This window comes from Micropterus dolomieu, linkage group LG03 (genome assembly GCF_021292245.1).
Source record: "Micropterus dolomieu isolate WLL.071019.BEF.003 ecotype Adirondacks linkage group LG03, ASM2129224v1, whole genome shotgun sequence".
In the NCBI taxonomy this organism is placed as follows: Eukaryota; Metazoa; Chordata; class Actinopteri; order Centrarchiformes; family Centrarchidae; genus Micropterus; species Micropterus dolomieu.
In genome coordinates, this window is record NC_060152.1 from 32800897 (window position 1) to 32824707 (window position 23811).

A 23811-nucleotide genomic window follows, 5' to 3' on the forward strand; every position below is an offset into this window, starting at 1 on the left:
TTCGATCCAGTTACTGAATCTTGTCAAATGTTTGAGAGTTGTTTTTATTTTTTATATAGAGTTTAATTTAATGCAATAAAAGTGCTTGAAGTGTGTAATATTGTCACAGTCACCCCTAGTCACATGTCTTCCTTTGTTCTGTTTTCCAGCCACTCATCTGTTTCCATGGTTTCTGTCATTTAGTTCATCTGCATCCCCTGTGTTTAGTTAATTACCATCATCATCATCTGTTCCACCTGTGTTCTGTTAATCAACTAAATACCAACACAGATGAACAGCGTTGGTATTTAGTTCCTCCAGTTCAGTCAGTCTTTGGCCGTTCTACTTTGTAGTCTTGTTTAGTGTGTGCACATCCTGCCTGGCTGTACCTTTATTAGTAAAACATTTGAATTGGAACTTTGGACTCTTTCTTCTTCAGCCTGCACCACACTGTGACAGATATATTGTAAAACAAAGTTTGATTTTCTGAAATAAGGCATACTGGCATAGTAACCCAAGTTAGGTTATTTTTGACCCAACTCCTGGGTTAAAAAGGGACCAACTAATTTCTGGGTTATTTCAACCCAGATATTGGGGTTGTTCTTTTAACCCAACATTTGGGTCAGGTATTTAACCCAGAAGTTGGGTCAAAAAGAATAACCCAATTTTCTGGGTTGAAATAACTCAGAAATTATTTGGTCCCTTTTTAACTCAGGAGTTTTTAGTGTCTAAACAATTGCATAACTTATCTTTAAGGCTCCCCTTAATGTAAAATATATATATATAAAAATTAGATCAACTTAGGTCAAAATGGCTTTGATCAAATAATTTTAAAAATTGTGATGGTTCAGTGAGACTAGGGGCAGCCACAAGAAATGTTGAGAAAAATGTTTTTTGTTAGAATTGCTGTTGTGTCTTACCCCATGTTACCCTATTTCAATATCCCAACCAAACTGCTTGTAATATTCAGCCTCACATAAGAAAAATGAAAGCAATTTATTTTAACGGCTGCAACAGGCTGTGTGAAACGGACTGGAAGCAAATAAAAAATATGAAACACATTTACTATAAAAACCTACAACAGCCTGAGGCTTTCAATCAGTCTCTGTAGGATGATATTGCTGTAGCGTACAAAATCTGGAACATAACCTGCTCCGGAGTAGGTTAGCCGTTCAGCATCCCGGTGAGCGTTGGGGAGACCGGGGGCAATTGTAACAAGAGGCAATTGTAAGATCTCAAATTGCGCCAGTCAGAAACGAGAGAGAACCATGAAACTCATCATGCACGCTGTCTGTGGCCAGCCCTCTCTGCCCTTCGAGCCATGAAAGTATTTTTCTCATACTGTCTTAACCATTGACGTCAATGAATTTAAATCAGTCTTTTTTTTTGATGGCCATTCTGTTGTCTAACATTTGATATCTTTGTCAAGTATTAGTTATATTGTTTCTAGCTACCAGGGTAGCTTGTCATGTGGTGGTACAGTTGGGGGCAATTGTAACCCAGAAACCATTTAAACTAGTGTCTGGCATCAAAATATCTGGTTGGTTTAACTAAAGAGTGAACACCCATAGTCAGCTGAGACAGTGCATGTCTTTATGCATTTGAAGAAGCAGTCACTATTCCAAACTTCTCCAAAACTACTTTCACTCACTGAAAGTCTTCTCTAAGCCTGCGAAGGATATTTAGTACCCTTCTATTCTAACATTATGATAAGTCTGCCTCCCCTGTATTTTAAAAAATGTATTATTTATTTGTGCAAACTGGAAACAGACAACATGATATACATACATCAATATGAAACATAAGACGATAGGACAATTAAAAATTAATAAATAAATAAACGATACAAAACAACAAAAACAAAAAAATCAACATACATAGTTAAATTTTTTAAAACTTGTTTTTCCCCTTCTGGTGCCCACCATCCACCCCTCCTCTGTGGAGGACAACTTGTTTTTATTTATATTGATTTAAAGATAAATTGGGGAAGAGGACAATAGTCCTATTTTACCATAAGAAATAATGGTAAAATGTTTCTACTATAATTGACTCGGTAAACACTTTCCTAATGAGTTTATGGTCTCAGTCGCTAGTTTCATGTCTTCTTCAATACAACATGATGATCATTTTGTAAATTAGGGTCCTGTTTATAGGAAAATAGACCAGAAAGCAGAGTATGCTTCAGGGCGGGACTATCTGTGATTGACAAGTCATTACCATGGCAATCTGTCATCAGGCTATAGTGACTCGTACCCTCGGCACTGTGTAAACTTAACCAGCGGCGTTGAAAAAACTTATTAGGAGTTGACTGTTCATTTTCTCTGAGTACATTTAGTTTTAAGACTGTTGCTCGCTAGACAAATTTATCATCCCGGTTAAAATGACAGTTAACGTGAATTACAGTTGCACCTAGCTAAGGAAGCCAGCTCCACAGTCTGTTCCAGATATGGTCCTGTCCGGTGCCGCTTTTTGCAAAAACTCTAAACGGCAGTCCACAAACCAACGGGTGGTGTCACGATGACTACGTCCACTTCAAATATACAGTCTATGCTCAGATCTAACCCTGTTTCACTTTTAGATCTCACTAAAACTGTCCCTCATCTAAAACCCTTATATTGTCCCACTGACACTGTTCCTCCTCGCCTCTTTAAGGAGGTTAAGGAGACTTTTGGCCATAAATAGTAGTTTGGCAGCAGGTGTAGTTCTAACATATCTAAAACATAAACTAACATATTTCAAAGCAGCAGTTGTGGAACCCCAGATTAAAAAAGTGTACAAGCTTCCTTGTACATGGTATTTTTGAGATTTTTCAAACTCTGCTCTGAAATGCTTAAACAGCTTCTTTGTAGTCGAGCCTTTTCCCTTTCATCCCTGTGACGTCACAGGAATGAAAGCTAAATGCACCTCATAACGCTCACCAAGTAGCTAGTACGACAGGCCCTCAAAAACGGCAGAGGAAATACAGCGAGCTGCAGCACACAGCTCTCCTCCCCCTTCCAAACACTAGCTACCCTCCAGGCAGTCAGTGGACATAAAGTTGTTCCTGTGATGTAGAGACAGAGTTCAGTTAAAACTTTATGGATACAGATTAATAACTCACCGCTCTGAAACTCTCGCTCCAGTCCGTGTTGCCGAGCCGGTCGGCAACACGTACGGCTGAACCCGAGCTGTTTACCGGCTTCTCGCTGACCCGCTGCTTCTGATTGGCTAGTAGTCCTTAACTAGGAACTGAGCATGTGCAACTCCCAACAAAGATCATTTAGAGACAAGATGTATCACTCCACAGCTAAAACTAAGCCTACTGATTCCACCTCTGGACTCTGGACTTCTTTTTTTTTCTCTCTCTCTCTCTCTTCAACAGATGGATTATGCAGCATTTCTCATGCTGGCATTAAGGGATGTGCTGCAGTGTGTATTGGTGTTTCATCAACCTATGGACGCTTTTGCACTTCCCCAGTATCTCCAGGCAGAGGACATTTAGGGGAATCACATTTTCTGACGGCTCTTTCAGAGGTGTGTGAAGCAGGCTACAGACTCCTTTAATGTTGTTCAGAATTCAGTAAAAGCTCAGTTCACCTCCAAATACAGCATTACGGTAAACAAGCTTCTCGCACTTTTATTTTGTAGGCAAAACCACTAAAGGAAGTGATTGTGTGAGTAACTGTTGCTGTCATGACTGAGATCTATTTCAGCACCGCTATCAAAGCATTTACTTATTTATATTTTTTGCTGCTATTAAAGCACCGTAATCTGGCAGCGGGCCAGATATTATTGTTGGCTGCAGTTTTGGCGAGGGTCCATAATCACAGACAGAATGAAAGTGTGTCCCTCAATGTTTGTATAAACTTTATCTAATGTGTGGTATATAATGGACTGTGGTGCAGAAACAGTGACAGTGTTTCACACTATTTGCTTACATTTTCCATGTTGTCTGTCAGAGCCACAATAAAATATGGTTTTACTGAATAATTAAGTAAATATCATTTCTTAATAAATGTACCTAAAGAAACCTCATTTCTTGCCTGGCCAATCTCTGCTGTCTCAGAAAAGACCCCTTTTGTGCTGTGTCAGCCACCGTAGCTGTCCTACGCTCTTTGAAAGGTCAGGGGGCAGCGATAGACTGGATAGATGGCTGCAATTCACAACCCTCGCCACTAGATGCCACTAAATCTTACACACTGAACCATTAACGATTTTTAGTCAGTCTTACAAATGCTACGTACTGTATAAAAAAATCACTCACTGGTTTAACTGCTGATAGAACGTGTCTGCACTGTGATGAGGGATCACAGGTAGATATTTGTTTTAAAGGTTAAGGCTGATGTTGTTCTATATTTGTCTAATAGTCAACAAATCCCATTAAAGACCAAAACCAACAATGTGTACAGTAGGTCTGTCAGTGCCTCCTGACTTCCCTATCCTGTCTGTGGCCCTCAGACCTGATAAGCCAGTTGGTTCCCGCTGAAGATGTAAAGCTATAAACTGCTCATGTCAGGAGTCCCCGGCTGTGACCCCTGTGTGGCCAGTGTTTGACTGTCTTTATGTTTTGGTTGCCTGCTGGGAGCTTGGTGTGTTTCTGTTTCTCTCTCTCTCTCTCGCCCTGCCCTGCCCTTTCGCTGCCCTGCCTGGGATCTATGTGCGTTTCTGCTACGGGCCCCTATCACACCTGAACCACATCCTCATCAGCACACCTGACCAGTTTCTGCAATCTGCCACGGCTTTATAGGGGAGGCTCAGACATCCAGTCCCTGCTGGATCGTTGTGAAGTAGGGGTAAACCGGGGCGAAAGTAACAAGGCGATTTTCTCCGAGCCCTGACTGCATTTGCAGTCCAAGCTGTGACAGCACCTTCAGCACGCAAACCTTGATGGAGCTGCCAAATATCGTATGATTTCGTCATCGTTTCCCGCGGCCATCTTCGGAAAACTGTTTTTCGAATTACAAGTTGTGTCTCTTGTTTCATGCGTCACAGTAATGATTGATCTACAGGTTATTTAGTGCTTTAACACACCCTGAAGTTTGCCCTCTCAGAGTTTTTCAGTGTAAAAATAAATCGTGTTTATATATCAGGAGTTCCTGTCGGGATGAAAGTAACACGTGTTACTTTCATCCCGCTGCTAATGTGGTTACTTTGTGTTGCAGCATGTATTGAATCATGTTTGTATTATACCAACAGAATATGCCAAGAATGAGGGTCAGAAAAACAGACTGAGGTCTGATTCAGCCAGATGTTTTTAGGCACATTTTGTTGGATAGAAACATGACTATTTTTGCATTATTTTGAGAATTTATATTTATGTAATGGATATTCATTTTCATATTGTTGAAGAAATGTGTTATAAAATGGATTGACATTGCCAATAAAAAACATTTTGAACAAGTATACTTTTGAAACATTTGAAGAAACTGTAAATAGATAAAATGAAAATGTAATTTATAAATTTTTTTTGCAAAGTTAAAGGACAAAATACATTAATACTCTAAAATACATACTTCTTTTAAATCAGGTTTTTCTGAAAAATGGTACTTTCGCCCCTGCTCTCCCCTAACGCATATGTCGTGTCACACACCAGCCTTTCTGAAAGTCTGTGCTTGTTTTCTGATCGGTTTGTGAACCTGTGTTCTCCTCTGCCTCAGACTGGCTCTGTCAAGCCTCAGTTTAGCCACTCGGCCAGAAACACCATGTCTGCCAGCCGCCTGGACCTTTTTCCCAGTCTGCTCAGTCCGTAAGCCTGCCAGCAGCCTCTCCGTTTCCCTCAGCCCAGGATTAAGGAAGGAACCCCTCTCTCTGGCCCAACCTCCCTGCACAATTCCCTTTGTTCAATAAACTGTGTAACCTTAGCCGAGATCTGCGTTTAGGTCAGGTACATGTGGATGTTGTGGTGCTGCTGCAGTGACTCACTCAGGATGTGGAGCTCCAGTCTTCGCCAGAAGCGTGAGCAGAACAAACATAAAGATGACAAAGACAGCCAGGCCAACCCAGAAGCCGATCACTATGGAGTCTACAAAATAACAAAACAAGAAACAGGATATGATAATCATGATGGCAATACAACCTCATTACAAAACTGATAGTCCTAGTAATCATGGTACTGTAAGAGGGATGATGTACAAATATTAAATTAATTACGTGTAATATTCTACAAAAGTATAGGTAACAGCACAGCAGACATGTTTCCACAGGACTATTGTATTGTCATTGCCATGCCCTAGAAAGTTGAATACACATACAGTAGTGAATATAAACTCACTACTGAGTGACACAGACACACTATAAAAGAGTATATTATACTGTGTATGTGAACATTGCCTTGATACCATGGGACTTGGGGACTGAAGATGGCTTAATAAGGATGGCAGTAATGAATAAGTGATAGAACTACCAATCCAAAGGCTTTATTTGGAAACTCAGAAAATGTCATGGCAGCCAATAGTTTGTATTATGTATTATCTTGTAGGTCATTTCTGGTGAAAGGGCTGTACTAGAGGAAAGGCCGCATGATCACTGAATTAAGTAGGATTCGTCCTCAGAGGACAGAATATTCACAGCAACTTTCATGGACATTCAGCCATAACATGTCTTGTCTAACAAAGCCGACAGACTGATCTGATGGTAGAGTTCATGGAGGGTCCATAATGGAAACCTGAAGACCTGAAGAACATGTGATGTGATCAATTTCCAGAACATCTACTCAAAGGCAGTGGTGGAGGAAGTATCAGTACTGCAATATAAAAAAATACTGCATTACAAGTGAATGTCCTGCATCAAAAATGTCACTTAAGTAGAAGTATGAGTATTATCAGGAAAATGCACTTTAAGTATCAATAGCATCACAATGCAGAAAAATGGCCCCTGTGAGTTGTGTTAATATTATTGGATTGTTATTAGGAAGTGGAGTTTATTGTAATTATCTTATATGATGTTGTGTAATCTAGTCTATGTTTTGTAAGCTCATCAGATGTTTTATCTCTAAAATCTTACTCTGTAAAACTAAAGAAGAAGAAGAAGTATTAATTGACATGAAATGGAAAAAACTCAAGTAAAAGTACCTCAAATGTGTAATCAAGTACAGTATTTGTTATCATAGTTTGACATATTATAACATCAGCACAGGGATGACAAATGCTACAAGTGTCCTAAGCTCATTTTGTTCAAGGTCTGATGAAGTCTGTATTATTATTATCATTATTATTTTCTACATGAAGAAACATGCTGCTGAAATACCTGAGCTCGCGCTGCAGTAAGCCCGTCGGATCATGTTCACTAACTTCACATTAGTTTTACAGAGAGACACACAAAGGGATACTCACAGCGGTCTGCCTTCAGCCCTTCGTAAGACGCCGGCTCCTCGTCGTCATAATATTCATATGTCCATTCGTAGTTCGGGACTGGAAACTTAGCGGTGCCGTTTGGACCGTCAGCGCCAGACATCTCAGAAAGAGAGACAGCTGTGGACCAGACTGAACGAGAAGCTGGAGGCGCTGGGATTCAGCCAGTCATTCGCATGGACACACCATCCGCTGCTGAGTCTGTGCACTGCAAATGTGTGCTCGTCCGGTTTCTAATGTGCTAGAGAGGATTCTATTATCCATAAGCAATAACATTTGGATTTGGATTATTTAGCCAATTTCATAGTATGCAAATCCCCTGCCTGCCTGTCCTCAGATGAACAGCAGCATTACAGTTAGTAGAGGAGTAGAAATTCTTCAATATCCTTCAATAGACAATTTGCCATTTTTGCATAGAATAAGTTGAAGCTCACAAAGTAAAGTTAAAGTAATTCAAAACTACACGCTCACTATTCATAGTGGACAGCTACAGATTTAGAAATACAACCGTGTGCCTTCTGCATTTGACCGCAAGTCTCATTAACAACACACCTTGCGTCCTCTCTTGCAACACACCTGAGAAAGGATCTTTTGCATCTCTGACCCATCCCTGGCAGCCTTCGGCAGATCCTCTACGTCCAAGAGAGACATCTGATCGTGTGCCTGGTGGTCACACACCATCCACCTCCGCGAGGAAAAGATTCCCTCTATGGGCTTGAGGAAAGGAGAGAAAAGGTGGAAGGAACAGTGACACCATCCTGGATGGGCTGTAAACCGCTCTGTCACTAGAAGAGACGGAGAAACGTCACATCAATGAAAAGTGATGCACAGTTTAGACCAGATTGACCGCTGCTGTGTTGAACCAACCACCTGAACCTATTCTCCTAAAACAGAAGCACAGATTCATTTCTAAACCACACTTTTGCCACTCAACACAACGCTCTACATCTGGCACAGTCTTCATGAATAAATTGTTCACGTGGAACACACTGCCATTCAAAGTGCCAAACTTTAATGTCAGACTCCTCTCATGTGCAAACACGTGTTGCTGTTTGTTCAATAGGCAATCAGAGGGCCACAGGTGAGCTCTTCTGTTTTGGAGCACTAGATACCAATATAGGAGGGAGAGGCAAGTGGAATAAGAGTAAGAGGAGGATGACTAGGAAGAGCAAGACCAAGGAGAGCCATAGAATCTGATGAAAATCGGGCCACCACGGTCTGACATTGAGGCAGGCTGGGCAGAGAGTACAACCAAACTGTAGCAGCATCCATCTGCATATTAATACAGTACTCAATAATTACTGTAGTGCAGTATTGCAAGTGGATTATACTGTAAACAGAAAGTTTTATGTATGCATGAGATTTGGATCCCCTTACATCTATTGTACATCTCTTCTGCAAATAATGGAAGATGTATGTGCAGATACAGGAGCTTCTCAGGGCCGGACTCACCATGCTAGGCGAGGCTTCCTCTGGCCAGGGATAAAATTGCCTGCAATGATGATGAGGTGCTGAGGCCAGACCCAAACAGGAGACAGGATGAAGCCTAATTTCTTTTTTCTATAGTTTGTTCTGTTTGAAGAACTCTTTACAAATCCAACTGTTTGCTCAGGTGTATACACAGTATTTCAGAATAAATATTTGTATTTAGAGTTTTCGTATTTATGTTTAGAGTTTTAAGAAAATTAGAAGAAATATTAACAGGTAACATCACATTTATGTCACTTTGCCTACGTTTGTAGTAATGTTGCATCTCTTTACTGCATTCACTTCCAAATTATAATTTCTAACAAATACAGATTCAGACTTTATTAATTCAATTTATTTTTTAGATAAAGAGTTGCAGAAGGGAGAGGGGTTTTCACTCCTTCAAAACATGAGGGCATCCTTTCCATTTAACAATACTGAGTGCATCACATTGCTGGATTATAGTAAAAAATGTGACTTATGAAACAGCAAATTACAAAACAAAAAGCAGCTGAGTGCTCTGTCTACAATGTGTGCAGTGAAAAAGTGTTCATGCTGTCGGTCCAATCCAGCCCAGAAGGGACTGTAATCATGACGTGTAGCTGCTGCTGTGTGCGTCAGCCTCTACTGTTGTGCTGTTAATTCTTCCTCAGTGACTAATGGACAGGAGCAGCTGGGTTCATCTAATTGAGCGCCTTAGGAAAACACAGGTGCATTACAATAACCCCCTCTGAGATGTTAGATCTGCTGCATCCTTCTGCAATGAATATTCACACATGAAATGTAGTCTGATACATCACTCACACAGTAGCTGCAGTTATTAAGCCTTGTTCAGAGCTTTGACCAGAAGTCAGTTTAAAAACGGAAAGATTTTTAGAAGGCGTCCGCCTTCAGAATGCAAGTGATCACGTTTCTGCTATATGTTTAAAATGCTTCTGACATTCATAAGTTAAAAAGGCCCTGAAAACTTAAAACATTTCAACAGTTTAACAGACTTAGTTTGAAGATATCCTCGAGTGGTCTGCACATTCATTTTCTTTCTGGCAAATAAGGAATGCATCTACAATGTACTCAAGTAAAATTTTCATTAACTTGCACCTTACTTCCCATTTTACGCTACTTTATACTTCCTGGGGAAAGTGTGTTAAAATGAGCTGCACCTGTTTGAGGGACTCATTAGACACACATTTAAAAAGAATGGTAATGAAATGCTGCAGGCCTTATAGATTTACTACCAAAACAATAAGATAAGTATTTTTTTGGGTTCAGCTCCCCACTGTGACACGTCCACCATTGTGTCCCTGAGCAAGACACTTAACCCTTCGTTGCTCCAGAGGCGTGTGACCTCTGACATGTATAGCAATTGTAAGTTGCTTTGGATCAAAGAGTCAGCTAAATGAATAAATGTAAATGAACTATACAAATCCCTCAAACCATTCATTATTTGGCCTGGCAAGAAGATGAAAGATGTCTGGTATGATTTTCTGAAAGCTTTTATTGTGTAGTTTGCGACGGGCATGTGTCAAACCCATATGATTGACAACTTTACAATTAGAAACAAATAAATACAGCATTAAATGCATCCACAGAGAAGACAGATATAAATACAGTAAAATCCTTGATTGATATGCTAAAGGAAACAATGTTCCCAAATCCCAGAAGCCCCCAATGCATGGGACCAATGTATGCCCAGAAATTGGGCACTGACTGCAGGGGCTGGCGACACTTATTCATTGAGACTTTCAGGCCAACGATGAATAAAAGTCCAATCTTCACAATTATTTTAGCTCCGATTTGGTCTCCACCAACTCAAAGGGAAATATCTGCTGCTTTAGCTGCTACCTGCATCACTATGTTCACCAACTAGCCGCTACCTTTCTCTGTCTGCCGCAGGTAGCGTACAGTGGGTTTATCAGAAAACAGATGAAAACAGCTGCCTGTGGATGACAGTAGGCTACTGAGAGTGAACCAACAAAGTGAAGTTGTGGGCCGTAAAACCAAAACGATGATCATGCTAGGAGCATGGATCAAGAGATGGCAGTATCTGTTGGTTGGTCAGTCCACCACTTTGTTCCAGACTGAAATCTCTCTACCGGATGGATTGACATGAAATTTTGAACATACATTCATGGTGCCCAGAGAATGAATCATGCTTACTTTGGTAAACCTCTGACTTTTCCTATTACCCCCCCTTTTTTTTTTTATTTGTTCCACTTCCTGTTTTGTCTCTTAACTTCCTTTTGCATTGTAAATACAGGTAAAAGGTTCTGGTCCTGGTGGGTTTAGAAAGCCTTACGGGACAAAGGGCCACATTTTAGAGCCGGTGATGTAACCATCGGACACCATCACAGATGTCTGGTTAAAAAGACAATCTTTGATGCAAAGTTACATTTAGAGTTACCAAGCTTACAACCACACTACTGTCGCCTATGTTGAAGCAGCAGATGAATGTGAGCGATGAGAAGAGTGATGATTCTAACCTATTAATACAATGATGCATAATTAAGATATTAAGATTATTTGCTTATTTCTTTAATAATTTTTTTTATTTTGTTGGTCTGGAAGCTGATTAATAAACATGAATTAAAACACACAATCTTTTCACTCAACTATGCAATAAATAATCTATATTTTATAAAAAATTGTATTTCAAATCAGCACGTTACACAGTGATAAGCCCACGGCATGAAAAACTGAAATACGTTTAGTAGTGTGACTAAAACCAGTACGTCTCCACTGTGACTCAGGCCCATTCTGACCCGTCACCGTGACGATTATAACAGTACACGACCATCTGAGCCCGATGCTGTGCGGAAGTACTGATCTAACTAATAAACTAACTAAACAAGTGGATGTTTGTCAGAGCACTGTAGGAGAAAGTCTTGTGTTATATGTTAGATAATAAAACTGCTCAAATATTTGCTAGAGTGTCCGGCACAAAGTGATCAGAAGCAGCAGATGTCAACCAACACAATGCGACATATTCCCACTTCCCATGCAGACAGGAAGTTAAAAGACAAAATAAAGGATTTGGAGGACTTTTTTCACTTAGGCTACTAAGTAAAACTACAACCACTAGATGGATTGGCAGGGGTCCATCTGTGGAATACAAGAGAGGGGTATAACAGGAATGGGTGTAACTTGTAACAGGGGTTTATCTAGTCTAGCAGGCTGCAGAGGAATTGTTTAGGATGGATTGGCACAACACTTTTTATAGCCATGCATTGTTCCCAGGAGATTCTAATGACTTTGACGTGATCCCCAAACGATGCATCTAGCCATTAAGTTGACATTTTTTTGACATTTGAAGTAACTCAACAACTACTCGATGGATTGCAATGAAATTTGGTACACACATTCATGACTGACCGGGAATTTAATGTAACATCTTTGATCCGCTGACTTTTCCTCTGGTGCCATTATCGGGTTACAAATTTAATTTGTGAGATATTCTTGTTTGTGACCAAAACTAATGAGAAAACAGCTGCACTTTGTGTTTACTGTCAATGTTAGCATGCAAACACACTTAACTAAGATTGTTGTGTTAAACATGTTAAACATTATACTTGTTAAACATCAAATGTTAGACGCAGGTGATGAAGTGTTGAGACAGTCCTGTTACATTGAAATAGAACAAAAAAAGTGATTGCTGCTTCTTTTTTAGTCATGCAGCAACAGAAGCTGAAGCCTTCTACGCAGTCATATTCTGTTTTAATATAATACAGCTGAAAAGTACAACCGAACCTGAAATGAAAAACTACAAACGAGACCAATTTCATGTACACTGCTACTAGTACTGTCTAAACTCTTATCATTTCATGAACAAAGTGAAAGGTCACTTTTAGCTCAATGGCATGTTAAAGCCAGAACACACAAACAGTTTCTGCATTTTAATGATAAAAACTGTTTTTAAAGTCAAAGTACCATCAGATTCAGCAGGATAACTGTGGGCTGATATGTGGACGTAGCATCTGCATTTTCTTGCACTCTGTCTCTGCACTTGTTCAGTATTTCCCATCCACCCTGTCTGGACTACACTGAAACAGCAGAAGAACTGTCAAGGACATGGAAGCAGTTATATTTCTAAAACTGCACAAGGCACTCAGCCACTTCAGTATATTAAACCACCTCTCCAGGGCATGTTCCTGATAAATCCTGTGAGGTGAACAAAATTTGGCAGGAACTTTTATTGGAAACAAAAAAACAGACAAACATCACTAACAGAAGGAACCACAGCTTTATTTTGACTTGCCAAGTTACAGAAGGGCTTCTTTAATTATTTCTTGATAAGAAAATTAGCAAAACTAAACAGCAGCTGTTTGCTACTCTTTCTCTAAACAGGCACATTATCTGCTCTTAGTACGCAGTGTCTTGTGGGTCTTTACCAGGTAAAATCCTTGTGCGGTTTATTTGGAATAAAACAGAAGAGTTCCACCTTAAAACAGTGGCCATTTGTTTGGCTCAGGAGCAGTTTTCATCTTCATCACAAAGAGGACTAAAAGAATTAAGCTGTGGCACAAACGAGCCTTTTAAAGCAGACTGGGAAAGCAGATTCACCCGTCATCATTAACGCACAGGTGTTAAACCAATGGGCCCTTCAGCTATCAACACTGCCACATAGGTTTTGCAGTGACAACGGCGGCCAGACGTTTGGAGCGGACATGATCTAGGTTTTACCCACACCGATCTGTAGTTTTGGCGCACACATACCGATGCACAGGACAGACAACTAGCAGTCCTGAAGGAAGTGCAGGCAGGCATCGAAGAGGCTTGAGTGCGCAGGAGAGGATGTCTTCGTCTGACATTTGGCAGGCAGAACTTCGTGATCTGGGCTGTTTTGGAATGCTTTAATGTGTCAGTCTAACCCCAACGCACTGGGCAAGAGTGAGGAGCTGACAATCCAATCTAAACTTGAAGTATATCCAGAGCAGCTGCCAGAAGGCCCTGTGAAAACTGTGTGATATGCTGGTGTAATTTGGCCTCCTGAGCACTAATTGTTTATTTAAGGAATCATGCTTTGCCACTCAGGTTGACTCCAGCCACCCCCTGAGGAAGACCCAGTGTGGATCAAAAGTGGTCGGCCTTCTCCTTGATTTGTATTTTGTTTTTAAACTTTGATTTAACTACATCCTTGGCTCTGTGCCTGAAGTAAGCCGAGGGGCTTCCCTTTTTCTATAATTTGACTTCAAGAGCACCTTGCATTGTCGTGGAGTTTCCTTTACAAAAGCGAGCACCTAGTATTTTTTCGTAGGCAGCGGCTGCGGCCCTGTGAAAAGGCTTTGCAGGCACCAAGTGCTAAAGCAGTGTTGCATCAGCCATCAACAGCAGCAAGCACCTCTCCGCCTACCTAGGAAGCACAATGCATTCATGAGAGCTGGTGAGCGGCCTCAGCTACAGTCCAGGGTGTCAACAGGCCTACTAACTGCTGTGACTGACTGGCAGTGTGAGGACAAGTTCCCTTACTTTGCTCACTCTGCAGTGCCATCATGCTGCTGGACGTTACAGACGCTGCACTGAGAGGAGGTATCAGGAACACATCGGAGGCTTCTGACCAGGAGGAGGGATCTAATGGGTAGTGCTGCGGGGACACACATTGGGCTGGTCAACCCTGGCTGGGTCGAGGGTGTCTAAAGTTGAAAGATGTGAAACACCCAATGATCCCAGATTATATCAGTGATGTGTCCCAGTCCTCTGTAAGGTCTAAGAATCATTGCAACCTTTAGCAGAGGTGTTCAATTCGTGGCAGTCTTCTCTTCATGGCAGTCTTTGCAGAAAAGTTACATTCCAACTGTGCACCCACACTCTTGAGCAGCATGAACTTCCATGCCAACACTACATCAACAGAGAAAGGCGCCTCCTGATAACTAAGACATGACATCAGTGTGTGATTGGAAACTATGAAATATTCTGCATTGTTTACAGAACCAGTACTGCACTATAGTACAATGTTATATCTAGGGTTGGGTATCGTTTAAAATTTTACAATACCGATACCAACAGAGCTTGAACTTCATTCAATACCTTGCATAAAATGCCACCTGTTGAAGCCGTAGTAGTTGATTGGTAGCCTATTATTTTTTATCGTTGTTATGGACAAGCAAGGTTATCCATTTTTTTTTTTTGTTTCAAATAACTGTTAAATAAAAGTATTGGGAAATTGTATCAGATCCTCCTCAACATGATTAGTTCATCCTCACGGCTAGTATTATACGGGGAAAACGAATTTAAGGTAATTTTTTGGTATGTGTGTTGAAAGTAAACAAAGGAAAATTATTTTGTTAACTTTCGATCAATAAACTGAATTGAAAGATCTCTGCGAGCGCTTTTTCCTGTAGTGGTGAGTCGTATAAAACGAGTCTGTTTAAACAAGTTACTAAACTACACTAAAGACTCTCAAACAGAAGAGACGCTGCACGTCCAGCCGATCAAACCAGCTACACCTGAAGCAGCCGCAGGATCCGTGAGCAAAATCAGCTGATCGAACGGTGACAAGTGATGTGAACAGCAAAGAAAAATGTACAGAGAAGTGTTCAGTGATACCAGAAGACGAAACCAACGGAAAGCCGAGCTTGTGCTGATAAACTTGCAGCAGTGACGAACCTGACACGCCGCCGAAGGTGAGCGGCTGTTAAAATCACGCACGGACTGAGCGCGTGCAGGCCTTTTTATTCAGTCTATGGTGCAGGCACAAAAGGAAAAATAAAAAGCGAGCTCTTCTCTTTCTTTCAGTGTGTTGCTTGCCTGTTTGGCCTCAAGCAAAAGCATAGAAATAGTAATGTTTTGCCGCGATCTGGTTACAAGAAGTATCGATTGAAGTACTGCTTTGACTGTTTCGGTCGATACCATAAAGGCGATACCCATCCCTAGTTATATCACTGCGTTTCCTTTCTGTTCTGCAAAGTGACTCAGACTCTAAATTAAACTTGATTGAGTCAAGACTCCAATCAGAACTGAGTGAAAATTGCCTCACTCTTAAAGAATGGGAGACTAACCTTTAAAAATGTCACCATAATGCATTTTATTTCACTGCAGTGGTTTAAACTGCATCCATGTAACTGGAACATTAAGATCTGTGAGTGTCTGCAGACGATCATCTGCTCATGCTAAACGTCTTTTTATATTGCATTTACCTCATCGGTTTACATAATCTCATTCATTTATCTTAATATATTTTGCTGCTTTTCTTTACAATGTTTCAACTCTATGAACTGTATTAACTTTGTTCCAGACACTGACCACACTATCCACAATCTTAACAATCTTACTGCACTGTAATTTAGTGATCTACTATTCAGCCAATCAAAGACTGGAGTGTGTTATCTGCTGTCAGCATCATCAGATTTTTGGTGCATAGAAATACAATGTTCCTTTCATTTCTCACAAACACAAGTTTATAAATTAAATTAGACTCTCTCTCTCTCTCTCACACACAGGCATACACAGTCTTTGCAGGGTGGAGTTGGATCAGGGCAGAGCTCCTCAGCCCTGGAAGGCATGGAGCTCTTCCTCACTGAAGCCCTGCTGCTTCAACAACCTAAAAGACAATGAAACAGAAAACGAGGTCAAGACAAAGCAGATACATCCTAGTCTCCTGGTAGCGCCTCCGTGCTCTGGACACTACGCTGACAGACACAGCAAACCTTCTTGCCACAGCTCGCATTGATGTGCCATCCTGGATGAGCTGCACTACCTGAGCCACTTGTGTGGGTTGTAGACTCCGTCTCATGCTACCACTAGAGTGAAAGCACCACCAGCATTCAAAAGTGACCAAAACATCAGCCAGGAAGCAAAGAGAGAAGTGGTCTGTGGTCACCACCTGCAGAACCACTCCTTTATTGGGGGTGTCTTGCTAATTGCCTATAATTTCCACCTGTTGTCTCTTCCATTTGCACAACAGCATGTGAAATTGATTGTCAATCAGTGTTGCTTCCTAAGTGGACAGTTTGATTTCACAGGAGTGTGACTGACTTGGAGTTACATTGTGTTGTTTAAGTGTTCCCTTTATTTTTTTTGAGCAGTGTATTTTTTCTGAGCGTCAGAATTTGATCTATTTGGTTCAGTCCTGTGCAATAAGGGCTTATTGTCGACATTTCACATGTCCTTTCACCGGCTCACACCAAATAAAACTGTAATCTGTATATACTGTTTTCATCTGACAGACTTCTCTGTCCTGACCCTGTCTGACCGACCGTTAAGACTAATGTCAACGTGTTCCCAGACCGCAGCTATTACTTGCAAACAATGTTAAAATCAATTAAAGAGTGTTGCCAAAACTATGAAAATAAGATTTTAATAGTAGTGAAATGGAAATCCTTTAAGCTGCAGTATTGTGTTGTATTTTCAGAGGGAATGGTTCTGTAATAAACGTTATGTTACATACCCTGTTGTTAGCTCTGTAAAGGCAGTGGGGCCACAAACACACACATAGCATTTTGACCCATCTGGCCTGTTGAGGAAATCCTTCAGCATGGACTCATCCACCCGACCCTTCCTTTCGGTCCAGCTTTCACAGGGCTCAGACAGGACGTACTCCACCTGAAACCTGACACACAACACACACATCCTGAAGATAAACAAAGACACTGAGGTCCAGATGAAGCAGAGGAGTTTGTAAAACTGAAAATCTGCTGCATTTCACACTTCTGCCTTATTACAAATGTATCAAAGCTAAAATCACGACTCGTGTGTCCCTCTGTGCACATTAACCTTGAAAAAGACTACATAAAGTCACATCCTGTCAATTCTGATCTAGATGTGTGTAAAAATTCTGGTCCCAAGTCATGATTTTTTTTAAACTATGGCAGCTTTGGTTAACACTTTGTTTTCCAGTTTCATTCCTTTAAGGTGAATGTCAGGTATTGTACTGTCTCTGTGCTACCTGGGGGCACTTGATGTACTGTGATGCACTATTGTGCTGATTCTGCAGATTTTCTTAGTATAGGTGCAGCCCTCTAAGCTGTGGGCCACACTGGTTCCTTTAGCTAGCTGAAGACAAAGCTGTTTTGGGATCCGACTGTCTGGTCTCAGCTAAATTTATACACAAAGTGAGACTGAGCGCAGACTAAAAAGTCTGGGATGAACCTACTATAGGGCTGTGCGCCCTGGAGTTACAGTACATAACTAACATTGGCATGTATTCATTTTGAACACGCAACTCCAACACCCAGCTGACCAATGGTGTAACTAGGGCTGGACAATAAATCAATAATGATAATTATCACAATATAATTTTCCGCAACAATAATATGTCAATATATTGTCAATAAATGTGTGATTTGATTCATTTACATCACAAACAAATTGGCACTTTGTTTTTATATTAAGAGGTTTTTTTGTTGAGGAAAAGGGACTGAAAAAAAGAGTTACTTATCATATTTGTTGAGAAAGATTTTATCTTAATTGTTTTGAATGTTCTACCTCAGCTTTGTGAAGTGATCCACTGTTTGGCATCAAGTGTTTGTCACATTCGGACCAAAAAGAATAGTTTAAACACACAATTAACCATCTGGTTTCTTTAATTTTCACTCAAGAGCAAAAATCGGCCTTTAAACTTGAAAGAAATAATAATTTAACTTTTATTGTGATAACATTTTTTGGCCGTATCGCCCAGCCCTAGGTGTTACTTCATCACTTACTCACGTCAGTCAGGGACAGACTTTGCGTTTATGGGGCCTGCCCCCTGCAGCGCAGCCAAAAACACAAATTCCACTTTAATTCATTCTGTCATTAGTACAATGCTACAACTGTCAAAAGCCAAAGACATAACAGTTGACATAAAGCTAAAGCGGGTATGAATACACGCAAGATCTAGTACATATACACAATGTCCATTCATGGGATCCTGTCCCATCTCCTGTCTTCATATGGGCCTGTGTTTGAAGAGTCTAATCGCTAAAGTATCTCTGTCACTACTATCTTGTTGCCTTAAACGCATTTCCATCCTCTTTTCCCTTCCTCCACTGCTACTTCATTATAGTGGATGTAGTTCAGTTCAGTGTGCTTTATAGGCATGAATGTTTCATTTAAATAATATTGGCAAAGCAGTTTGCAACAAAATCAAATAAAAATCAATCAAGATTATAAATTACAAAAATAAAAATAATTGGATTTATCTCAATTCAATTGAAAGAAGACAGGCCAGATAAAATCTTGTCTCTTCAATATTTTATAAAGACATTATTAGGAAATTATACTTATAACTACTAGGGCTGGACCCGAATATTCGATTATTCGTATCTTGGGTAGGTATTCAATTTAGTTTTTTTCCCCCGCCCCTCTGACCTAACACTCGAGTTCACATCAAAGGGGAGGTGAGGACAACAGCAGTGTGGCAGTTATGGGGTTTATTAAATTTCTTTACAGATCCAAACTGTCAAATGACCTCCATTTTAAAAGTAATCAGTAAACTGTACAACAACCAACAACATAATGAACTTATAAAAATAATTATATTAGGCCTATTGTAGAAGAACATTTAGTAGGCTATAATAAAAGTTAGAAGTGAATCTTGCCTAATAACGTTTTGTTTTAGTTACGCTCATCCCGTCTGCTCTCCCTGGACCCCCGCCTGGCTAAACTATTCCCACATTCTGCTCTGAACCTGCTCAGCTCAACCTCTCACAGTACGGACTGTCAGCTAGGGTTTCCACCTGCTGCAACAAATAATCAACATAGTAGACAAAAAAATATATCGATTATTAAGTTGCCAACAAATTTTATAACTGTTTTGTTTGACAGTTCACATTATTGTTTAAACGTGGCCCGTATCAGACTGCAGTGTGTCAACTGTCCGCGGCCTCAAAGTGACCCACATGTGCAGAAGAATAACACGACGTCACACATACAGCAGCAGCTGTTGCAGGCTGCAGAAGTAAACAAGGAGCCACAGAGGTTATGACAAGTGTTCAACTTTTCTGTTTCATTACGGTTTCTGGTGCAACTGCCCCACAACTCACTCACTCACTGTGTCCGCTCAGACAAACAGCATGCACGTAACTCAGAAGAGAGCTCCGGTCCGGTGGATTTCAGGTATAAGCAAGGGAAGTTGTGAGCAGATGATAGCGAGGTAGAAGAGGAAGAGAGCCACATGTTTAATGGCTTTTGTGGAGCTTTTTCGTTCAGCACTGCTCCGTCTGCTGCTCTAGAGTGACGTCCAGAGAGTGTCCAGACTCAGGTCGCATTTAAAAAGATCCGATCTGTATCGGATTTGGACCACATATGGAAGTGGCCCAAACTGGAAAAGATCAGACCCCATGTGACTTGGCCTGTTCACACCGTCATAAAGAGATCAGATCTGAGTCACATATGGGCAAAAAAAAATCTGATTTGCAGTCTGAATGCAGCCTAAGTCAGCTTTATAAAGTAAACAGTAAAGTTAGTAAAGCAACACAACATCAGCGATGGTCTTAACATCTTCACGAGAATTTGACGAGAAAGCTGACCTTTACTGGCCTGGGAGCACATCAGTTATGCTGGAGCATCTGAAGAGGCGGCACGTAACGCTGGCTCTCCGGATGATGAAGACAGTCGGCAAGGTAAGATAGTCGGCAAGCTAAGTAGCCTAACGTTAAAGCCATGTTACTTCATGTTCTAAACTGAAACGTTTTCTATACATTTGCTTGGTTCATAAGTGTCTGTTTTATATGGTCTATGGCTGCGTTCAGACTGCAGGCCAAAGTGACCCAAATCTGATTTTTTTTTGCCCATATGTGACTCAGATCTGATCTCTTTATGACGGTGTGAACAGGCCAAGTCACATGGGGTCTGATCTTTTCCAGTTCAGATTTGGGCCACTTCCAGGTGTGGTCCAAATCCGATACAGATCGGATCTTTTTAAATGCGACCTCAGTCTGGACACTATCATGATAAAAAGTTTAATTTCTTTTGATATCAATAATTATCACAATAAGTATCAAACTGTTCTTTTGTTCGAGTTTAAAGTCTGATTCTTGCTCCTGAGTGAAAGTTGAAGATACCCGATGGTTAATTGTGGTTTAAACTCTTCTTTATGGTCAACACTTGAGGCCAAACGGTGGATCACTTCATAAATCTGAGATAGAACATTCAAAACAATTATGATAAAATCTTTGTCAACAAATATGCACGAGTAAAATTAAGTAAAAGCTTTTTTCAGTACGTTTTCCTCAACAATAAACAACTTAATAAAAAAATTCCTAAAGTCCTAATTCGTGTATGATTCAGGGGAATATTGTTATTATTGTTATTGAAAAAAAATTATATTGTGATAATTATTGTTATTTTATTGTCCAGCCCTACTTTCAGGCCGCGGACAGTTCACACTGGAGTCTGATATGTGCCGCATTTAAGCAAAAATGTGAACTGTAAAACAGTCGACTTCTACTAGGCTAGCCGTTAAAAACAAAGTTTTTGGTTAATAATAGCCTATGAGAGCTATGAGAATAAAGAAACGGGAGCGCACACACACACTCATGACTGCAGTCATCTCTCCTCCATCGGATTCTCCCTCACTCATGTCACTAGCTAGAACTTCTTGGGCATTCATCCTCCTTCAGCTGTTTTGCTTCTATCAATCAAATACATACTGTAGCTCTAGCTCGAGACATGACAGCCTGCTGATCAACAGACGTAGTAATTGATTTATAATAAATAACATTTGCAGGCCTGGTTGTGAAAAATAAATAACTGACCAGGAGGAAGCGCCGCTAAGGGTCAATTCTCACACGAGCAGCAGCTAAAAGTATCACTGCAGGCTGCGAGCCAGCCGCAGAGCTCGGTCTGAATCAGTTAACCTGGGCGTTGAAAGGAAGCGGCCAGCACATCCGCCTCCTTTGTGTGCCGGGCTTTAAAGAAAAAACACACAGCTGCAGTACCTCTCATTATTAGCAGCCAGTTCATCCAGTTCAGAGCGCCACAGAATGTCCTCCTCTCGTCGGTTAAAAAAGAGCAGCTTGGTTTTTCTGAGGACACACAAACGTGGATTATCAGGCAAAGCCTTGGATTTATAATCAGTGACACAGTAAAAAGGAACACGCGGTGTCTTTTTTTTTCTCTAAACTGTACTTTGGATTGGAAAGGTTGATGACGACGACAAAGAGTCTTTTTTTCAAAACACAAAATAGGTTTGCAATGCAGGAATCACACTTTCTGGTTTGGGTTTTACCAGCTGACATTAAATGGTATTTTACATCTTTAACTCACTATTTCAATTTATAATTTATCTTAGGGATGTCCTGATGACGTGTTCTGCTTCTCTTTTAATCTAAAGTATTTTAAACCTGACGCATTAAACACAGAAGACAAGTGACTAGCAAGATAAAACTGTGTAAGTACGGGTACATTATCAAGACAGGAGGTAAATAAAACACAAGACACAATAATAGAAAAGAAAAAAATAGACGAAGATCAAGACGAAGAACTGGTGTCTGAATCCACAGATACATCTTCACATTAGTTTAATGTTATTAGAGAGGAAATCATGCTCCCCGCATTATAATCTGTACAAGCACTGAGAGACAGAGCGTTAAGTTGGAACTCTCATTTTATTCCTTTAAGCTGCTATAGGTACAGACTTTTGCTGGATATTCAAGCAATGAAAACTGAATTTTTGGAGGAGTCTGTTAGACTGTACCTTGGCTGTGCAAGGGGTTTTTAAACCTCTTCTGCCCTGGTAGCATCATGACAACACGATCTCCTTAACAACTTTTTATACATTTATTTTAGTGATCTCAGAAGGCTCTGCTGCTGTGGCCTTTATGGTAATCTGACAACACTGAATATCAGATTTGTGCCATGTTTCCGTATCAAGTAATAAGGAAATCTTGCTAGGTCTGACCAGGCATGAGACCAACATGTTAAATTGTCATCAGATTACTGTAAAGGGTAGAGTGTCTGAAAGAGACAATATATAAGGATAGAGGCAATATAGTGAAAGAGAAAACACAGTGAATGGATAAAAAGATAACAAGAAAGAAATGATGAAATATAAGTGAAAAGATTTGTTTACTCTGTGGCATCTTTTGCCCGGTCTAAGTCTTCTGATATGCCCCACCTGATGGTGTCAAGGTCCTGAAGGGCCAGTTGGATGAGGCGAGCCATTGGTGTGAACCCTGTGCCTGCTGCTAATAGGTAGAGATGTGTGACATCACGAAGGGGGCGGAGACTGAACGTACCCTCTGGACCACTAACGGATATGCGGTCCCCTACAGTGGAACAGATAAGTGAACAAAGACATATATTTAACACAATTAGTCACAGTGCTGTCAGAGTAAAATAATCAGGAAAAACATCAAATAAAGAATATAGACTTTTCTAAATAGATAATGTTTAGTTTGGTGTGGACCGTGGGACAGTTAAGCCAGCTGGAAGAACCACAGAAAAATAAAGACTAAAGATAAAAATCATACTAATTGTTCAGCTGTTGACAATCACTGTAGTTAAAGCTCGGAAAGCAGAACAAAATAGATTACAGCTGTATTGATTAAAATAGAAGAAGAAAATCTGACACAGGTTCATTCTATTTCCAAGCATGAGCTCAGCAGTGAAAATATAGCTCACATTGGTGCTACGTTGAGTGACTAAGGTTGGCAACAGGTTGTCTACAGAGATGATTATCAAAATGATCAAAAACACTAAATACAACATGTTCGAAGCTAACTGAGTTCAAACATGGAGAGAACTCTGTTGTGAAGTTTGCGGACGACACCACCATCGTCGGCCGGACTTTTTTTTTTTTTTTTGAGAGAGCCATATTTATTCACATATACATACATATATTCATATGCACTTGCAATATAACAAAGAACAAAGAAGTGATCATATATGTGAACTGGTCCCCAAAGAAGCTATCTAAAGCTTATGCTCGGGGGCCATTACAATCAAAAAAAAGAAAGAACAAACTGTGTGGCCTACATATAAGACAATTCATACCTAACTTCCACACAACACATTAAGGGATCCCATTTAACAAGTACAATTTTGTTTTACAGTTTACCTTGAAATTGTAGGAGTAACACTGACATACATTCAGAATATGAGGTAGTACATACATCAAGAAGAT

General features: G+C 40.4%; 1 protein-coding gene across 2 annotated transcripts; it reads right to left on the minus strand.

Moving 5' to 3' along the window:
- Positions 1–12992: 12992 nt before the first annotated feature.
- LOC123968788 (cytochrome b5 reductase 4-like) lies at positions 12993–22949 on the minus strand. 2 transcript variants are annotated; one of them, XM_046045743.1, is made up of 4 exons: positions 22804–22949; positions 21626–21712; positions 17155–17316; positions 12993–16308 (listed from the first exon to the last, which is right to left on the minus strand). In XM_046045743.1, exons 1-4 carry the CDS (start codon positions 22848–22850, stop codon positions 16254–16256), a joined length of 351 nt encoding a protein of 116 aa, XP_045901699.1. In that variant the 5' UTR covers positions 22851–22949; the 3' UTR covers positions 12993–16253. The 2 variants fall into 2 exon arrangements, with proteins under 2 accessions (XP_045901699.1, XP_045901698.1); XM_046045742.1 differs by having other exon boundaries at positions 22759–22949.
- Between the last annotated feature and the right edge of the window lie 862 nt (positions 22950–23811).